General features: G+C 48.6%; 7 protein-coding genes across 12 annotated transcripts; 3 read left to right on the forward strand and 4 right to left on the reverse strand.

Annotated features, from left to right (window-relative positions):
- Positions 1–211: 211 nt before the first annotated feature.
- On the forward strand, positions 212–928 carry FOIG_02849 (uncharacterized protein; the record flags this gene model as incomplete). Its single annotated transcript, XM_031200291.1, has 1 exon — positions 212–928. One exon carries the CDS (start codon positions 212–214, stop codon positions 926–928), a length of 717 nt encoding a protein of 238 aa, XP_031070059.1.
- Positions 929–2,128: 1,200 nt separating this feature from the next.
- FOIG_02850 (uncharacterized protein) lies at positions 2,129–6,048 on the reverse strand. Its single transcript, XM_031200292.1, has 2 exons — positions 2,772–6,048; positions 2,129–2,714 (listed from the first exon to the last, which is right to left on the reverse strand). Exons 1-2 carry the CDS (start codon positions 4,148–4,150, stop codon positions 2,657–2,659), a joined length of 1,437 nt encoding a protein of 478 aa, XP_031070060.1. The 5' UTR covers positions 4,151–6,048; the 3' UTR covers positions 2,129–2,656.
- A 313-nt stretch (positions 6,049–6,361) lies between these two features.
- On the forward strand, positions 6,362–9,544 carry FOIG_02851 (uncharacterized protein). Of its 4 annotated transcripts, none has more exons than XM_031200294.1 (2): positions 6,362–8,131; positions 8,205–9,544. In XM_031200294.1, the coding sequence occupies exon 1, from the start codon at positions 6,655–6,657 to the stop codon at positions 7,063–7,065; it is 411 nt and encodes a 136-aa protein (XP_031070062.1). In that variant the 5' UTR covers positions 6,362–6,654; the 3' UTR covers positions 7,066–8,131; positions 8,205–9,544. The 4 variants fall into 4 exon arrangements, with proteins under 4 accessions (XP_031070062.1, XP_031070061.1, XP_031070063.1 ...); XM_031200293.1 differs by having other exon boundaries at positions 6,362–7,307; positions 7,360–9,544; XM_031200295.1 differs by having other exon boundaries at positions 6,362–9,027; positions 9,084–9,523.
- A 131-nt stretch (positions 9,545–9,675) lies between these two features.
- FOIG_02852 (uncharacterized protein) lies at positions 9,676–12,993 on the reverse strand. 2 transcript variants are annotated; one of them, XM_031200297.1, is made up of 5 exons: positions 12,415–12,993; positions 12,150–12,354; positions 10,698–12,101; positions 10,494–10,645; positions 9,676–10,430 (listed from the first exon to the last, which is right to left on the reverse strand). In XM_031200297.1, the coding sequence occupies exons 1-5, from the start codon at positions 12,829–12,831 to the stop codon at positions 10,281–10,283; spliced, it is 2,328 nt and encodes a 775-aa protein (XP_031070065.1). In that variant the 5' UTR covers positions 12,832–12,993; the 3' UTR covers positions 9,676–10,280. The 2 variants fall into 2 exon arrangements, with proteins under 2 accessions (XP_031070065.1, XP_031070066.1); XM_031200298.1 differs by having other exon boundaries at positions 9,676–10,645.
- A 147-nt stretch (positions 12,994–13,140) lies between these two features.
- On the reverse strand, positions 13,141–14,326 carry FOIG_02853 (uncharacterized protein). 2 transcript variants are annotated; one of them, XM_031200299.1, is made up of 3 exons: positions 14,133–14,326; positions 13,722–14,012; positions 13,141–13,658 (listed from the first exon to the last, which is right to left on the reverse strand). In XM_031200299.1, the coding sequence occupies exons 1-3, from the start codon at positions 14,166–14,168 to the stop codon at positions 13,389–13,391; spliced, it is 597 nt and encodes a 198-aa protein (XP_031070067.1). In that variant the 5' UTR covers positions 14,169–14,326; the 3' UTR covers positions 13,141–13,388. The 2 variants fall into 2 exon arrangements, with proteins under 2 accessions (XP_031070067.1, XP_031070068.1); XM_031200300.1 differs by lacking the exon at positions 14,133–14,326 and having other exon boundaries at positions 13,722–14,061.
- A 93-nt stretch (positions 14,327–14,419) lies between these two features.
- On the forward strand, positions 14,420–16,457 carry FOIG_02854 (replication factor C subunit 4). The gene is made up of 3 exons (XM_031200301.1): positions 14,420–14,619; positions 14,667–14,887; positions 14,936–16,457. Exons 1-3 carry the CDS (start codon positions 14,516–14,518, stop codon positions 15,673–15,675), a joined length of 1,065 nt encoding a protein of 354 aa, XP_031070069.1. The 5' UTR covers positions 14,420–14,515; the 3' UTR covers positions 15,676–16,457.
- On the reverse strand, positions 15,508–16,461 carry FOIG_02855 (uncharacterized protein). The gene is made up of 2 exons (XM_031200302.1): positions 16,106–16,461; positions 15,508–16,056 (listed from the first exon to the last, which is right to left on the reverse strand). Exons 1-2 carry the CDS (start codon positions 16,273–16,275, stop codon positions 15,897–15,899), a joined length of 330 nt encoding a protein of 109 aa, XP_031070070.1. The 5' UTR covers positions 16,276–16,461; the 3' UTR covers positions 15,508–15,896.
- Positions 16,462–16,602: the final 141 nt, after the last annotated feature.

Here is a 16,602-nt window from a genome sequence, read left to right on the forward strand (position 1 = left end):
ACCTCCTGTGAAATAATTCAAGCGCCAAACTCATGTTCAAGTAACAGGTCAATAACTACCCTTAAACGAAACACCGTCACTATGTCCAACGCTTCTTCACCCCTTGATCTCATCACCGCAGAGCAAATGGCAGCTGACCCAAGCGGTGGTTGCAAGTCGAGCTGTTGATGGACCAATTCTTTCTGAATCTGGTTTTACACTCCTTGAGAAGATGAGCTTTAATGAGCTCCTGCAAGAATGGTGTAACGCACGGCCAGCAACTGTGCGCCACACACAAGTTATTTCATCCGCACTACGAAAGTCGTTCTTTGAGCGAGTCTTCCAACTTTGGGACTCTAATGAGACTTTCGTATCCCTACCTGAGCTGCTCCCGAAAAAGTTACGCCAGACCTCCTACGAAGCCGGACTTTTCAAGGCCAACCTACCTGTCACCCCATCGAAGCGCAAGCGCGGAACAACCAAGCAGGACAATGATCACCGAATGGCCAGCGCTCCCGCTTTCTTGAGTGTCGAGTTCAGTTCTGAGGCAGAGGGGAGAGAGTTCCGCCTCGTCTGGAAAGACGGGGGAAGCACGAAGGTCCCTGTTGAATATGTCAAGCTTATAGACGGGATGACCAAAGCTAAGGCAATCGAAGGAGCCATCATGAACTGGGACCGAAACGAGAGGGCTAGGGTGGAGGAGTATAACACAAAACTCATTATCGCGCTCGCCCGAATGCGAATCATTCGATTTGCCAAGGCGGGAACTCATGCTTTCCCTTATATCCCTCAAGACCTTCGGGTCAATAACAGAACGATCCAATGCAAACTCATCACTGATGAGTTTGATGAGTTTTTCCAAATGATGAAGGCTGTTCATGAGGGCCTTAGCCGCAGCAAGCTCGGCGCTCCCAACCACATGATGCAGACACGAAAAAAGGCATATTGAGCAGGACGGGAAATGGAGGCAGATTAGGAGGTGTTCGCTATATCATTGCTATCAAGTTGTTTGCTCTCTAGTTTTTTTTTTTGTTTTTATCTCTATTATGACAAGAACATGGGCAAGGGATATACCAATACCAGATCAAGCTTGGCTCATAGGAGCAGCAGGTGATATAATTTTGACTTTAACTTGTCTTTTCCTTTGTGAAATGTGTAATATGTGTGATATGTATGATATGTGAAATTGACTATGGTGTAGACATGGGACATATAGTTTTGGGAGACATAAGCTTGACTCAAACAGAACAGTAGTCTCATTATCGTGGATAGCCAGCAAGGATCAATATCCTTGATATTCAAGGTATGCCGGTGACAAGAGTCTTACAACATTTGCTGCAGTTATCCCCTCGCCTGAGTTATATCATAGAGGCTCGATTAGCCTTCAACGACCCAGGGCACTTTTGATCAAGCCTTGAATATCTTCTCGAACCTGTGGATATCCGGCTTCAACTCCGCGGCCTTGATAGGAAATATTGTACCAAATTGTGTATCTTATCAGTTGCAGGTGAGGCATGTGATATCCCTGTGTTCGAGCACCTGGAGTCATGATTAGAGCGGATAGAACAATTCTTTGGGTTGATCTCTGCCATAATTGTTTAGCATGCACAGAATGGAACTCGCTGTTGACTATATTTTAACTCTTAATAAGTTGGCTTTAATTGTTTCGTTGTTGAAGAGCTTCGTTTGATCTTGGATCTAGAGTCCTGATAGATAAGGAGAGGCATCACAGATAAACACCCTGACCACCCTCTCTTGCATTGCCCCTAATCATGCTAGATAACGGAGAGTTCATCCCCTTGTCACCCCAGATTTCTCCCCCACGCGGCGTGTAACTCGACCGCCGTGGCGATAATCTTGGCGAGTCTTTGATTCCGGGGTAGTTAATGTAGCAATTCTCGTCCTTGTGTGATTCTTGCGATGTGATCTGAACTTCACCAAGAAAGCATAGAAGTGCCACATATGATAACCATTCACAAAGCAAATCTCTCGAGAATAAACATAACCCCACGCGCTCTTACATGGGAGCCACATTCAACGGTACGGGGGGCGGATACGCGGGGGTGGTGAATGGTGTTGCCATGATATACTGTTAAACCTTGTTATGACAAACCAGCATCTTGATGTAAGGGGGCAGATAAACATAGTGGTGTTATGCATGACGAGGTGGCCGTTTATTAATCTATTATTCCTGGCTCTAACATAATCACATATAAGAAGCAGCTGAATTCCCTGTTTCATTTCAGCTTCGTCGAGGCAGCCATCCCTCGTCATGTTCACTTTATCGACACGCACTCTTTTGCCGGCTCGTTGTTGGGTGTGTCTTACTTAAGAGCACTCAGACATTTGAGCCAAGCATCTTTCATTTAGATTGATGGTGACCTTCAAGCAAGAGACTTCCAACAAGTCTGCTAGTATCGGATCTCAGTCTCGCCGAGTTGCACGAGCATCACCAGGCCACAAATAAATGCTACCTTCAACGCACACCACAGGCTAATCGCACAACAAATTGAGGGCAGAGGTAATTCGTTACTTTTATTTCATCCATTGACAAGTCATAATAAAATCGTTTAGGTTCCTAGACCAAACCTACGCCGGTAGGGACGCCTCTCCAAAAACACAACTCCTGCCGAAATGCAATACCGCGTCGCCAGGTCTGCTCCGTTCCTTAATCGCCTCAGGACTGGGCTTCTAGATTCCCATGGACTAACTCTTCTTTTTTAACCCCTTTCCTGCTTTTGATGTCGTATTTTAGCCAAGATCCAGACGCCATGGGTTTCCATTATGCTAACCACTCTTCCTCGTCCCGCTTGCGACCTTTTATGACAAGGCCGTCGTCATTATCGTCGTCGCTATCATCATCACCGTCGTGGATTCTCAGTTGCTCGACGTGGGTTGCTGTGTTGTGCACCTCCTCATCGTCACTCGCATCATCGTCCAGCATCCATGTGAGACCATTTGCTTCCTCTTCTATGGGGAACATCTCACGTGCGTATTCTTCGATACCTCGAGGGCCTTCCCATAACTCCAAGGCTTCGCTTGGGCAACTGACTTCGACCTTGGGGTCACCGAAGTAAGGCGGTTGCTTTCGAGGATCTTTCTGATTCGGGTCGAACAGTTTCTCCAGACCGACGAGCTGTTCCCGGTAGCCTTCAGGGATTCGAACCTTGATTTCAATGGGACCTTGCACATAGCGCACAGGACGGCCAACTCCTTTAGAGAAGAGTCGACACACCTCCTTGGGTGTCAAGTATTCGTATGCAAGTGCGATGCGCTCTCCGTTCCATTTGCTTGGTCCATCCTTGAAGATTTGCAAGACCGCGGGACCAACATCGTGCTCGGCATCTAACCAGGGTAGCTTGGCGTCAGGATGAAAAGGTGCTTGCCATTTGAACGAGCCGTCCTTTTGAAGATCCATGCAGAAAAGGGGATACTGAAGGGAGGTGAAATTGTTGTTGTAGATACCAGTGTACACAAAAGTGGCTGGTATTCTCAGTTTGCGCACATACTGCTCGACCTCATGCTTGGCAGCCCAGAGGGGCAACGAGGGCCATTCGGGGTTGTAAGCACCATGGTCAGGCATGGATGAGTACACGTAGTGTTGGATTCCTGCGCGCTTAGCGGCGTCGGCTAGGGCCTTTCCGATTTGAATCTCGTCGCCGTAAAAAGTTGTATTTATGAAGGCGAGTTGTGCGCCGCGGAACAGACTTGCGATCAAGTCGTAGTTGACGCCGACACCGGCCAGCGGGCCGTGCTTGGTAACATCACGATTTGCTTCAGAGGGCTGATGTCTTGTGTAGAGCTCGCCAACAAATACGGTAACATTAGGATTCCCCGAAACTTCAGCAGCGACGACACCGTCGAGATTTCTCAACTGAGCGCGCACATGATAACCAACAGCAGTAGCGACGCGAATGAAAGACGCAGCCTGTCGCCCGCTGGCGTTGATGACAGCGATCGTCTTGTCTGGGTTTGACATGAGCCTCTTATAAGGACGGAAAGTTAAAGAATTGTTCCTTGAATTTGCGAGCGGAGAAGAATCGGAATAAGAAGATCTGGAATGCTTGTGCTGCTTGTAAAAAACAGCAGGTTGAGTTTGAGCCTGGGCCTGGTCGCCGGGTATTCTAATGGGGATGCTGGCGGTCATGGACCCGTTTAGTTGAGCGGGCATGCTATAGCAGTGCGCTGATGCACTCTCTGTGTGAGCGGGAAGAAAAAGAAAATATCACGTCGCGATCGGAACTTGACTCGAGGGCTGAAGCCACCGGCCACGGAGCGGAGGCAGAAAGGCCTTTATTAGCCGGGTCGGAACAGAGCCACAGCCGGTATTATGTCGGGGGTGGTCCTCGGAATGCCGGTTTGGGGGGCAAAACAAGATATGAGCACCAAGTGAAAGGTAAAGTTGAAAGGTACAGGCGACAGTCTGTACGTGAAAACTCAAGTGTGGTGGTGGATCAGAGGGTGAGCCAATGCAGGTGCGGAAGCCAAACCACCAGCAGACAGCAGGGTATTGGTGGTCTGCTCGAAGCTGAGGAGGGAGAAGTAGGAGATCGTGAGAAAAGTCAAGAAGAGAGAGAAGAGGGGGAGGAAAATATAGAGAAACCCAGACAGGACACAACAAAGCGACTGTCGACTAGTAAACTCGAAACCCCAGTAAAAGAAATAAAAAAGAGGTCACGATGCTCCGTCGCGGCGTTGCGCCAGGCCAGGCTTGCGCTCAGCGTGCAGTGCAGTGTGCGCGCCCCAGTTCCTAGGTGGATTTAAATAGGTAAGGCAATGGTAATCCAACAAACAACCCTGACCCAATGTGCGATTGTGGGTGAAAGTGGAATTGGAAAAGGTTCTAGCGTGGTGCTTTCAGGGTCCTGTAAGCGACGACGCAGCTTCAAAGGGTTCGGATGCGTAGCGAAGAGAGCCGAGAACTCAGATGATGAAGTCAGGTTGAGATGGGTTGAGTCGAGAGGATGATTCGACTTGCAGCTGTAACAAGGGGTTCCGTTGCACCGGTCAAGGTCGATCTCCTGCAAGAGATATATGGTCAAGTCGTCGTTCACGAATAGACACGAGAGCCGGGCTCTGTACAAGTATAAGATAGGTCGGCTGCGACTTCGGTCGGTGTGTGTAAGTAGAGCAGCGCAGCAAACCCAAGCAGGAGCAGAATCTATACCTATGTAAGGTATTCAAATGTAGGTATGGATGGTATGGTAAGGTATGGTATGGGTGGTATCGGTTTATGGCGTGCGGTTGCAGGTTGATAGCGAGGGGGTGTATGCGACATCACAACCAAGGTGTAGAGATAGCGCCGAGTCCTTGAAACTAACCTCACACTCACACTCAGTCGGTGGGTACAGGTATGGATATCACTGAATGAAGCCACACACGAAGGGCCCTCGTGGGTACGATCTGGGGCCGACACCAAAAATATGACGGCGTCGATGAAGTCCAAAAAGGTTGTAGCTAGAGAGGGCCAAGACAAATGCTGCAAGTAGCTCGAAAAGAATGAAGGGATCAAGAACAACCTTGACGATGAATGAGGGGTCTGAGCTAAGCTGGCCACTTATTAACTTGCACTGGAAAATCTACTTTCAACTTTTATTTAAGTATTAGTTCAAGCTTGGCGTCAAGCATACGCTGCAGTTCAGTTTGCCTGTCTGCGTGACGATTAACCGCGTAGCATAAGGCAGCGAATGAAATTGTTTGCCTGCTTTCTTATCATTCATCCTGCGGGTATTTTACTTTTGTCTCATCCAAAGACGGTTCCTGATTTGGCGGGGTATCGCAATAACAGCAACACTCAAGAGCTTACACAAATAGGGTGCCAGGGCTGACTATGCGTGCAGAAGCGCAGTAGAACAGCATGGAAAGAATGGGGAAATGGGGAACAAGATTCAAGATTGCGGGTTGGAAACTGGGGATGGATGCTCGCCAACTTGGCTTGTTCGATGATAGAAAACTAGAGGAAGCAAGAGGATAGAGGGGGAGCACCAAGCGATAACGAAGACCGGATTCATCGTCACAATGGGAAAGTAAAGTGACCAGAAGTTCCATAACCACACCCGGACCGGCAAGCAGAGACCGACTCGACCGACTGATAAGAGAATTGAAAAGAAACGCCATCTTTAATTCAACGTCACTACAGAAGTACCCTGCACTATCAAGGTACCTTTGTTGATGGTTCGACTCAAGCCAAGGCACAGGTATCGTGGCATGATGGGAGTACATTAACAGTTGCCCTTTTTGTCCATTAGGATTTCGGTCAGCAAGTCACCTGTCTCGCCTTGCCTCTCCTCTAACCTTCTTGAACCTAGACGGAACCACTCCGAGTCTTCTTATCAGTACTTCCACCAAGTACCTTTCCGGATGAAACGGGTTTAACTCTTGACCGTCCTTTTAAATGAAGAGATTTTCCTCACTTACTCAGGACAGGGCAAGATACGAAAGATAAAGAGACCTGATGTTGCCTTTTCGACCCCAGGTGACGCCTACAGGCGCCCCTGCACCAGGGCTGCATTCCCATGGGTGTCGGACGTAGTTGTTCGGTGGGCCATTTACAGACGTCAAAACAGACCACCCAAGTACAGGTTACCTTACCCTCGTGATGATGATGGAAATAATGGTTTCCGGGAACTCAGAGGCGTTACGTTAACTCACCACCCAACATGAAAGCTGGAGCCAATGCCAGACGCGCACGGCAACAGGGTCACCAAGGGTAAAAAAATTCAAATCGGCCGGCTACGCCTTGAAAAAGCTTCTGGAGCCGTCAAGGTGGATAGAGGATCGGCCAAGATGGTCAAGCTTGGACCAATCGGGGCAAAAATTGATTGCTCGTGGTATGAGCCTCCTTGTTTCCAGGTTATCGCTATCAATCTTACACCACGAGCTGACCTCTCGAGAGCCTGCTGGATGTCGTTAGAAGGCGAAGGTTTGGACGCAATGCCACCGAAACTCGTGTTCCCATTTGCCCCTCCGGCAATGCCATCGAAGGCCTCATTTCACTCGCATCTGGCTGTGAAAAGGCTCATCTTCTTTTCGGTCTCCCACTTCGTAATTGTTAAAAACTTCAAAGAAGACCCTCTCTTCGACTAAAACCAGCACAGATTGAAAGTCCGGGGATGGCCAATCACACCGAGATTAGTTCAAGCTTGTCTCTGAATCGGCGATCCAGGCCGCTGGGCTTATCGCCCAGAACTCACTGATGTATTGCTATCTCCAGGTCGGTGTCTCGGAGTCAACTGACATGGAAGCTTATTTAGCGCCCCATGTTTGTATCAGCCATGAAGTCAGCCTACTGTCGGATAGGTGTAGGTTAATATTTCCCTGCATAATAAGTGAGTTGGAGATTCGACTCGTGAGCGGCCGATCTGGGTAACATCTCGGCAGCTCTTGCATATCTGTCGTCGAGTTGAATTGTCATTTTAACCATGAGGGTGTCGGTGTCCAACAAGGAATTCCAGGTCCAGGTCCAACAACCAGACAAATGCAGTGCCACCCATGTCATGACATGAGAGACAATTTGACAAACGACGGGGATGCTCCAGGTTCCAGATTGCGGAATCGGCCATACCCCAACACCATCATTCGCCAATAGGCGCCGGTCCTCATTCCCATTACATAGCTTTTACTCGATTCCATCTACAATGTTGTTGTCGGGACATATAGATAGAGAATTAGAGTAATTTGCTTTCTCCTTTTCGGTTCATGTTAGCCTGATGAATGTATCACAAGACCACGGCTGGTCCGTCCCTTGATATTGACCTGGTCTAGTACCTGTTTGCTAAATCAACCCCTCATCACCACCTAACAGTACGGCGCACATTAAGCAGACAAGACCATGATGGAATTGACCTCTCCATTTTTGGCCTCTGCGGCGCAGTGATTCCCCCACGATTGGCACGTATGGCGCGATACTACCTCCTCCACACTATCATCAATCCAATATCAGGTCGGAGAGGGGAGCCGATGTCTCATGTACCTCATCACTCCTCACTTCTCCTCATTTCATGATGGTGACTGCAATGCAGCCGAGGCATACTGGCATGAGTTGGTCGGAGAGGAGGATGGTCTAACTCATGATCTCTGTCTGGGCACGGAATACACAAGACAGTTATAGGTTGCCGCACGAGCTGAAGCATCAGGCTTGCATATTGGACAGGTCAGTTGCACTTACTTCAGCTTTGTCGCCGACAGGCCGAACTTTGATAGGGCAGGCGCTTATTAGTTATCAGTCCCAGCAATATTACCCGTAAATGGCAGTTGTTTTTCACTTCAGAATACACCTATCTAATGTATTGACTTACAAACCTTCCCTCAATTTCTCAACCTCTTCTCTACCCTTCTTCCACCTTCACCATCATGAACGATCAAACCACAATGTTACCAACCATTGCCAAGCCCATTAAAACCACCCTGAGGCTCTGCCCGTGATCAACCTTATTAGAGTGTTAATCAATCTAAGCGGGCAGCCGGTCGCACCAACCAGCAGAGGAACAGTATACCGGTACTACTGGGAGGTCAACAAACGATCCATGACTTTACCTGCCCTCTACGAACGAAACAGATCTTCGCATCCCCGCGGGAGCGAAGCGACTAGGAACGCACGCTCCCGCTACTAAATTGAGGTCCGGGTCCCAGGTCCATGATCCAGGTCTTGGTCTCTTTCTCCTTTGGAGCTGGAGACCCAGTTGGCCGGCGGCCAGATATTTGGTGGTATTCAACCCCAAAAAGACAAAGACCAGGGCAGAAAGCTGCCCACGATAGAAGTGGAGGTGGTTGAGGAAGTGCCGAAGTAGCGTTCAAATTAGGTAAAAGTATCCAGGCAGTACCACGACTCTCCAGTCAAAATTTTTCAACCCGAATCCATTTCTCATCGACTTGACAACACGTCCAACATCAAGCTGCCTATTTGTTCGTGCAACTGATAGCGGCGTCGTGGGATGGCGATGAAGCCCTTGTTGGTCACCAGACTCGCAAACGAAATGAAATGAAACGAAACGATTCTATGCTATACCTGTTGAGAGCTCTCCATCGTGGCGGATGGCTTCCCCTAGTGTGCGGTACTGTCATGGTTATTACTGTGGCGGAAGCATTGTTGACTTGACTTATAGTGGACTGTGCAGTTTCTTAATAGATTGGATGCTTGAAGGCATTTTCAGAATTCCTTGGGGTATTTTTACTTTATTCAATACAAATCACTGATGTTTTTCATTACGAACCAGTCTAGAAGACGGTCGAAACAGTCCATCGCTGGGACTTCACGCTGCCAACAATGATTGATGTTGCTCTTGTGCAACTTTGATTTGCATGAATACCTTTTGGTCCTCCAGGGTTAATCGGCTCAGGGGTGGTTTGCCGGTCACCTGCTCAATACACGGCGTACGGACCCGGGCGTCATGCTCTAGAACCCTGGTTTTGTTCTAGAAGGTTCAGATTGCGAATTGGCGGTCTATCAAACGCAATCACACGACCTGATCAATAGATATTACTTTCAATATTGGATTGCACTGCAAGCCGACATTCTCAAACGTACAATATACTTCGGCCGGAGTTCCGTGCTGTTTATATGGTGTTGTGCAAGTGTATGTGGTGTCGACGGATGGGATCCCGACGCCGCAACTGATATGACCATCTCCGCGGAGCATACGACGCCACTAATTTTATCAACCAATTCCCCGGATCGACGTCATACATCCCTGTAATCACCGTGATCCTTTGGATTGGGTTCAGTTGTTATCATATCGTGTATTGACATGCTTATCGGTGGGTGTTTCAAGGCGAACACGTCAGCCATTTCGCAATATTGGTGATACTGTCACAATGATGATCTTGTGCCGACTGTTCAATCACCAAATACTGCGGCAATATTGCCTGTTGGCAAAAAGAAGAAACAAAGGTCAAGCATGAGAAGCCTGAATCCTCTCCCACTTCGAATTATATGTTCCCTGATATGAGCTTCATCCAGATCATCAACATCTAAATGCTCTGCGGGGATTGCTAGCTAGTTCCCCGGATCTTGTTTCCCCAGAAAGCGGACCTAGCTCGGAATGTTGTGTATGCATTGCATGGCCCGATGGTTGTAACGGTTCGTGAGGGCCACACCACCCTTTCGTTTGTTGAAGCGGTGACATATCCCGAGGGCGATCTGTCTCCAACGTTATCAGCATTCTCACCTTGCTATCTGACTCAACAAGTTATCAACAAGAGATACGATAAGCTGTCGTGGTCAAAGCCTGGTTTCAGATTGGCAATATGATCGACTCTAGTATAACCATAACTACACTTCTAAAGATGTTGATTGATCATCCTCAAGTGGATTCAGGATGATCTGGAATCCAGATTCCTGAACCCATGATATCCATTTGTTCCAAAGGTGGTGCCCTCTCTATCCACGTCTGACCAGTGTCCTCGTTGCGTCCAGCATCATGACTGTGAGCCAGCGATATGTCGAGGTAACGCTGCCGAGATTGTTAGTTTACCAAATGCACAGCTTTCATGATAACGACTACGACGCAACTTACCCAGTCCATGTTGCTAGCTGCAGTATCCATCCAAGCCGGATCGAACTGAAGACCTTCCGTCCCCATATTCGTAAAGTTCATGCTAGTTCCTGCATCTCCTGCCAGATTAAGATCCAGGGGTGTCTGATCTGATGTAGATCCCGTTGATGAGCCTATCCTTGTCAGCATATCTCTTATCTATCGTATTTTCTTGGGACGTCTTACCCAACCCCAGAGTCGATAGCAGTGCCGGATCACCTCCGATCGACCCCAGTGTGCTAGGGTCTACAGATGGAGCCCCAAGCGAAGAGTATTCCTTATCACCATTAACACTGGGAACAGCTTGCTCAAGGGCATTCGCCGGCTCTTCGACTGGAGCTCCGAGCTTGGCCAACATTGTAGCCAGTGTATCTGCTGTCTTCTTGACTTCCACTGCGTCTCGTGACACATCTGCCCAGATGAGCCAAGACCTCTTGATTATGCAAATTAGTTCGTCTTTAGTCGGCGTTGGTGCAGTCTGCGACATCCAGTCATAGTCACTTCCAACCTCTGAGTAATTTTCGTTCTTGACGACGAGGTAAAGCACCATTGCGGCCATGAGAAAGTCATGAACCGCGAGGGACGAGACAAACCAACCATGCTGGCTCAATACGTGACCTGGCTTGCAAGCTTCCCAGATAATGTGTTGGTAATTGAGCAGCGACAAAGCACCCTCCAGACATTGCCTGCGTGAGTAATCATGCTCACGTTGCGGTATTGCCTCTGCGAGATACCGACGATGCAATACAATACGGCATTTGTTGTATAGGGCTGTCAACCCGAAACGTTGGATGAGCAGAACGGGCGGATCACCAACACACTCATCTAGTGGCCGTACCATCATGAAAGATGGGACACTCTTCCAGGTCTCGTGCAGCAAGTTGTCGAGCTTGGCGACCTCAGCATAACTTGGCGGTGTCAGAGCATGAGCTTGTCTCGCGATCTGTCCAAACACCCGAAGAATCTGTGTCTTATGGATTGGATATGTCATGGAGGTCCAGTCTGTAGGTGGTCGACTAAGCGGCAATTCCGTCGAGTCTTCGTCAAAGTCATGGTCGTCTAGATTTCGTGGTACTGCAGTATCAGTTTCTATACCTTGTAGCATGCTCGGGAGGCCCATGTGGAAAGAAACGAGAAGCTCGACTTGAATAGCCATGTTCCACATGCGCCTCCGCATCTCGCCCTCATAAGGTGAGATGTTCGCCAGTTTGCTTGGGTCTCTATGGAGACCCATCTTGAGCATCAGACGGATACACACGCCTGAGAGTACGTAGCAGTTCATTTGAGCTGCACGGTTAAAGAGGAAAGATGACTCGACGTAGAGCAAGAACGCTGGGAGCGTCGCCGAAGATGGTTGTGTGTATTTGCCCCAGACGAGAGCCCATCCAGCACAAGCCTTGTAGTGACGGATCCTGTCCTGAGCTGGGAGAGGAGAGTCACCCTCGAGCTCACTCGAGTTGATAAAGTTATTGAAAAAGACGCCAAGGCTGAGCATCATGAATAATTGCGCTATCCAATGCAATGATGCTTCGTTAGGGTCTTGCCAGAACTTAGAATACTGCCTGGTAAAAACTGGCCGGTGAACAATATCTGGCAATTGTTAGTAAAAGCACTGGGTGTTTAGCGGGACATACTAACGTTGCGAAGGACTCATCGATGCAAAGTAACGCGAAAGAAGTCTGTCTGCGACCTTTCTCTCTGGTAGGCGACTTAGCAGCTCCTCTCGGTTCCTTGGTCCAGCTCTTGTGTTCAACATGACTTCTGTGGGATCAATCTCATCGTCTAGGATTTGATCCTCTCCCGCTTCTTCAGGTTGCTCAAAGTAGTCTTTCAAGTCCTCAATCTAACTCACTGTTAGTCTCAGCTCCATATGTTCATCGCAGACTCCTATATGAATACGTACATCCTCCAGCATCGCCATGCAATGCGTTGCGCCCACGTAGGTTGCCCCTTTCTCGCTGTGTACGACATGGCCTTGGACGTCCGGTCCTGTAGCAGTACCGTTCGCCAATCCTGCCCTGGCTCCAGCACTTGCATGGGTTCCTGGGGCTGTACCTTCAGAGTCCATCATCTCCCGCACCATGCCCTCGAGACGCTTCAAACGTGCGGACATGCCTTTGGCAGGCCGTTTCCGTTCAGGTTTTGGGGCATAGGCACACTGAGATGCGCGTCCCTTTTTGGAGCATTGCCCACATGGTTGCTCTCTATCACACTTCAACTTTGAGTTGCGGCATGGTGCGCATGAAAGAAGAACGCGTGAGCGCTTCTGGCGGGCTTCAGATGTTGATGACTGATCATTATCATTTGGGCTGGAATCCATCTGCGTCAGATAATGCGCTGGTGTGAGAGGTATCCGAAGGTCGAGGAACGCTTCTATTGTCAACAATACTAGACAGTGGGTAATATTGACTTAATGTAAGTTGTTTTTGACGGTTTGATACAGAGGTTTGAAAGTGAGTGCGTATCTTAAGATGTATGTCAGACGCCAATACATACCTAGGAGTGAGGTACTGATGAACACCCAATCACATGTCACTACAGGATTCATGGCCACTTATATCCGGGGTACACTGGGTGAGTTCAACAACGGTCGTTGGGCTAAGTGAGTTATATACTCAACTAAACCGACTTCGAAACAAAAGAGGCATGGCCTAAGTGAACACCAGACATCTAATTGAATAGGTAGCTTGCCAATCTACTATGAATGAGGGTGAATATCCGTTGAATTTTGTGCCTAGCTACCCTAGAACATCGCATAACAACCCTGTCAAATAGTAACCAGGCTCAACGACATTAGTGCTGGCCAGAACCCAGCTATGCGATGCGTCGTAAACTCGTAAATGCAAATTCCCCATTCCCAAACAACAAAAAGAACACCTAGGAGTCAGGCGCACCTGGCAACCTCTCTATCACGTACTTGGCCCTCGCCACACTCATGATTGGCACACCAGGAATCTTTCGTAGCCGTTGCTTGAGTGCCTTATCATTTGTACCCACGATATAGATCCTGGATTTCTGCACCCTGTCTACTAAACAATCGTCTGCATAGGTGCCCTTGTGGTCGCATTCAAGCCGTGTCCATCGTTCGTCTCTTGCAACCCTTAGGGCCAGTCGATACTTGGGTCCGAGCTTCTCAAGTTCGCTCATCTAAGAGTGGAAACACCTGTTAGTCACGGTACAAAGGGTTCAAGCTTGGAGCTGGAGGCTTACCACACAGGATGTGATGATAGGGTTACACTTCGCATAGAGGCAGTCCATCATGGAGTCGAGAAGAGAGAGCTTTCGCTGAACCGAGTGACTGAGAAAGTTGGTATCTACGAGGACGTTGTAGGGAGGAACGAGAGCTGTGTTGTGTTGAAAGAACATGTTGCTGGGCATCTGAGGCGCTTCTCGGATAAGCTCGCCGTTGATGGTCTTCTTTTCCTTCTCCTTCTGAGCGAGCTCAGCCTTGAGTTTGTTTTCCTTTAGTCTGGCATCGCGACGACCGATAACTCGTTTCACCTGTTGCGTATTGTGGTCAGCATTTGAAGTGCTTTTGACGTTTGCGCGCCCCATCTTCATCGTCGTGGATATGTTGAAATTTGGGCAACTTTTGCGCGGCTTATCGATAAGGATGCATACCTCTGCGAATTTGCGAGTCTTTTTCTGAACACCCATGGCTGCTTGATACTGTGTGAAGCTTGGGAATTGAAGTTACTGTTGTTTCCGTGGTTTTGCAGTGGTATTGTCGTCGTGGATCGTCCAGAAGCTGTGGATTCAAGGTATCGTTGGTGATATCTCTGCTGTTTGACAGACTCAAAAAAGTTATCGCACTGACAAGATTTTGCCATAGAAAGTTAGAAAGCGGTGGCGGGAGTGGGGCACTACCTTGGCTCCAGGTTCCGGCGCACAGACCATTCACTCGACGCGTCTCTATTCTCTCAGTCGCGTAAAGTGATTGATTGACATACCATTTCAGGCTTCAGTTGTAGGATCAACGATTTCACCGCAACAGCATACCCAGAATGTCTTCCCAAAAACCCGAAGAGCGTGGCGAATCGTCGAACTCTGCCTCAAAGGCGGCCCTCAAAGCTTCTTCCAATGGAACCACAAATTATGAGCTTCCCTGGTATGCCCTTTATGCCCATTGAAGAATTGCTCACTGATTGTTCCTAGGGTGGAAAAGTATCGACCAGTGTTCCTTGACGATGTCGTCGGCAACACAGAAACGATTGAAAGACTAAAGATCATTGCTAGAGAAGGCAACATGCCCCATGTAATCATCTCGGGTATGCCTGGTATTGGAAAGACCACCAGTGTTCTATGTCTGGCCCGGCAACTCTTAGGTGAATCGTACAAGGAAGCGGTCTTGGAGCTCAATGCCAGTGACGAGCGAGGTACTTGGATCCCCTTATGTGAATGAATGAATTCACTGACACACCTAGGTATCGATGTTGTCCGAAACAGGATCAAGGGCTTCGCCCAAAAGAAGGTCACTCTACCTGCAGGGCGCCATAAACTTGTTATCCTCGATGAAGCCGACAGCATGACTTCGGGTGCTCAGCAAGCCCTTAGACGAACTATGGAGATCTACTCCAACACTACACGATTCGCTTTTGCCTGCAACCAGTCCAACAAGATCATCGAACCCCTCCAATCACGATGCGCCATCCTACGATACGCCAAGTTAACAGACGCTCAAGTCGTAAAGCGACTCATGCAAATTATTGAGGCGGAAAAGGTCGAATACAGTGATGATGGACTTGCAGCCTTGGTTTTCAGCGCCGAGGGAGATATGCGACAAGCCATCAACAACCTTCAATCTACCTTTGCCGGTTTTGGCTTCGTCTCGGGAGACAATGTCTTCAAGGTTGTTGACTCGCCTCATCCAATCAAGGTGCAGGCGATGCTAAAGGCTTGCTATGAAGGCAATGTTGATTCCGCACTGGAAACACTCCGAGAACTTTGGGATCTAGGTTATTCAAGCCACGACATTATCAGCACTATGTTCAAGGTTACGAAAACAATCCCTACGTTGAGCGAACATGCAAAGCTGGAGTTTATCAAAGAGATTGGCTTTACACATATGAAGGTTCTAGAAGGTGTGCAGACACTACTCCAGCTCAGCGGATGCGTCGTTCGGCTATGCAAAATCAACATGGATCCTAAGCGATTTCGGGTATAGAATATGGAGATGAATCTAGGCATGGGTGCATCATTGGCGTTGGAGTTGGTATTCGACTGAGAAAGCGAAGGAAAGATGCTAAAGCAATGTGATTTACACAGACGACTCGATGGTCATCTCTAATGTGACATATGTACGCCTTTATACCCCAAGCAGTTACAGTCAAGACTTTTCAGTGAGAGATTGAGATCATAGGGACTCTGTTTCCGCGCCAGAGGCGATCACTTGCCATCACCTTTGATGAATTCTTCCTCATATCGTTCCCATTTAGCCCTGTCTCCCATCAACCGCCGCTGCATTCTCACTCGGTGCTCGTATGCTCTGAGCCGTGAGTCTGCCTCGATCATGGCTCCAGGCACCATGCCACACATTTGTAAATACCTTGACAAGGTCAGTACCAGGACGGATCAGCTGTGAGAATGAGCCCTACACTTTGAATTGAATCGTCATGGATCGATACAACGGCGACCAGATATATCCGGCAGCACCCAACACTGCGGCACCTATTCCCCACTTGACTGCACCTGCAACACCTCCTCTGGCAGCTTCCCAAGCAGCATCATTGGCCTCGTCGCTCTGCATAGCATCGTGAGCACGCATGATGATGGTTTGATCTTATCTTTGTGATGTTGATGCTTCCGGGCCCAGGTTTCTAGGCTCCGTAGATCGTATGGCTCTAGAAACAATTGAACAGTGAATATAATAAAAAGTTTTACAGCAACATCAGACGATATGTTCGTGAGCTTGAGAATCCCGAGCCCGGTCACTTCCGCTTCCATGACACACACTTCACCAAGTGTGGCGCGAGCTCCTACTAGCCACACCTAGGGCCGCAAATCTCGGCGGAATGTCGGTCCTGATTTGGCGCCCCGCTATAGCGGATTGCGCATTTATTAGAATTTTCTTAAGCTGTCATCTTCTCTCCTT

The sequence above is a fragment of the Fusarium odoratissimum genome (genome assembly GCF_000260195.1).
Source record: "Fusarium odoratissimum NRRL 54006 unplaced genomic scaffold supercont1.3, whole genome shotgun sequence".
Lineage (NCBI taxonomy): Eukaryota > Fungi > Ascomycota > Sordariomycetes > Hypocreales > Nectriaceae > Fusarium > Fusarium odoratissimum.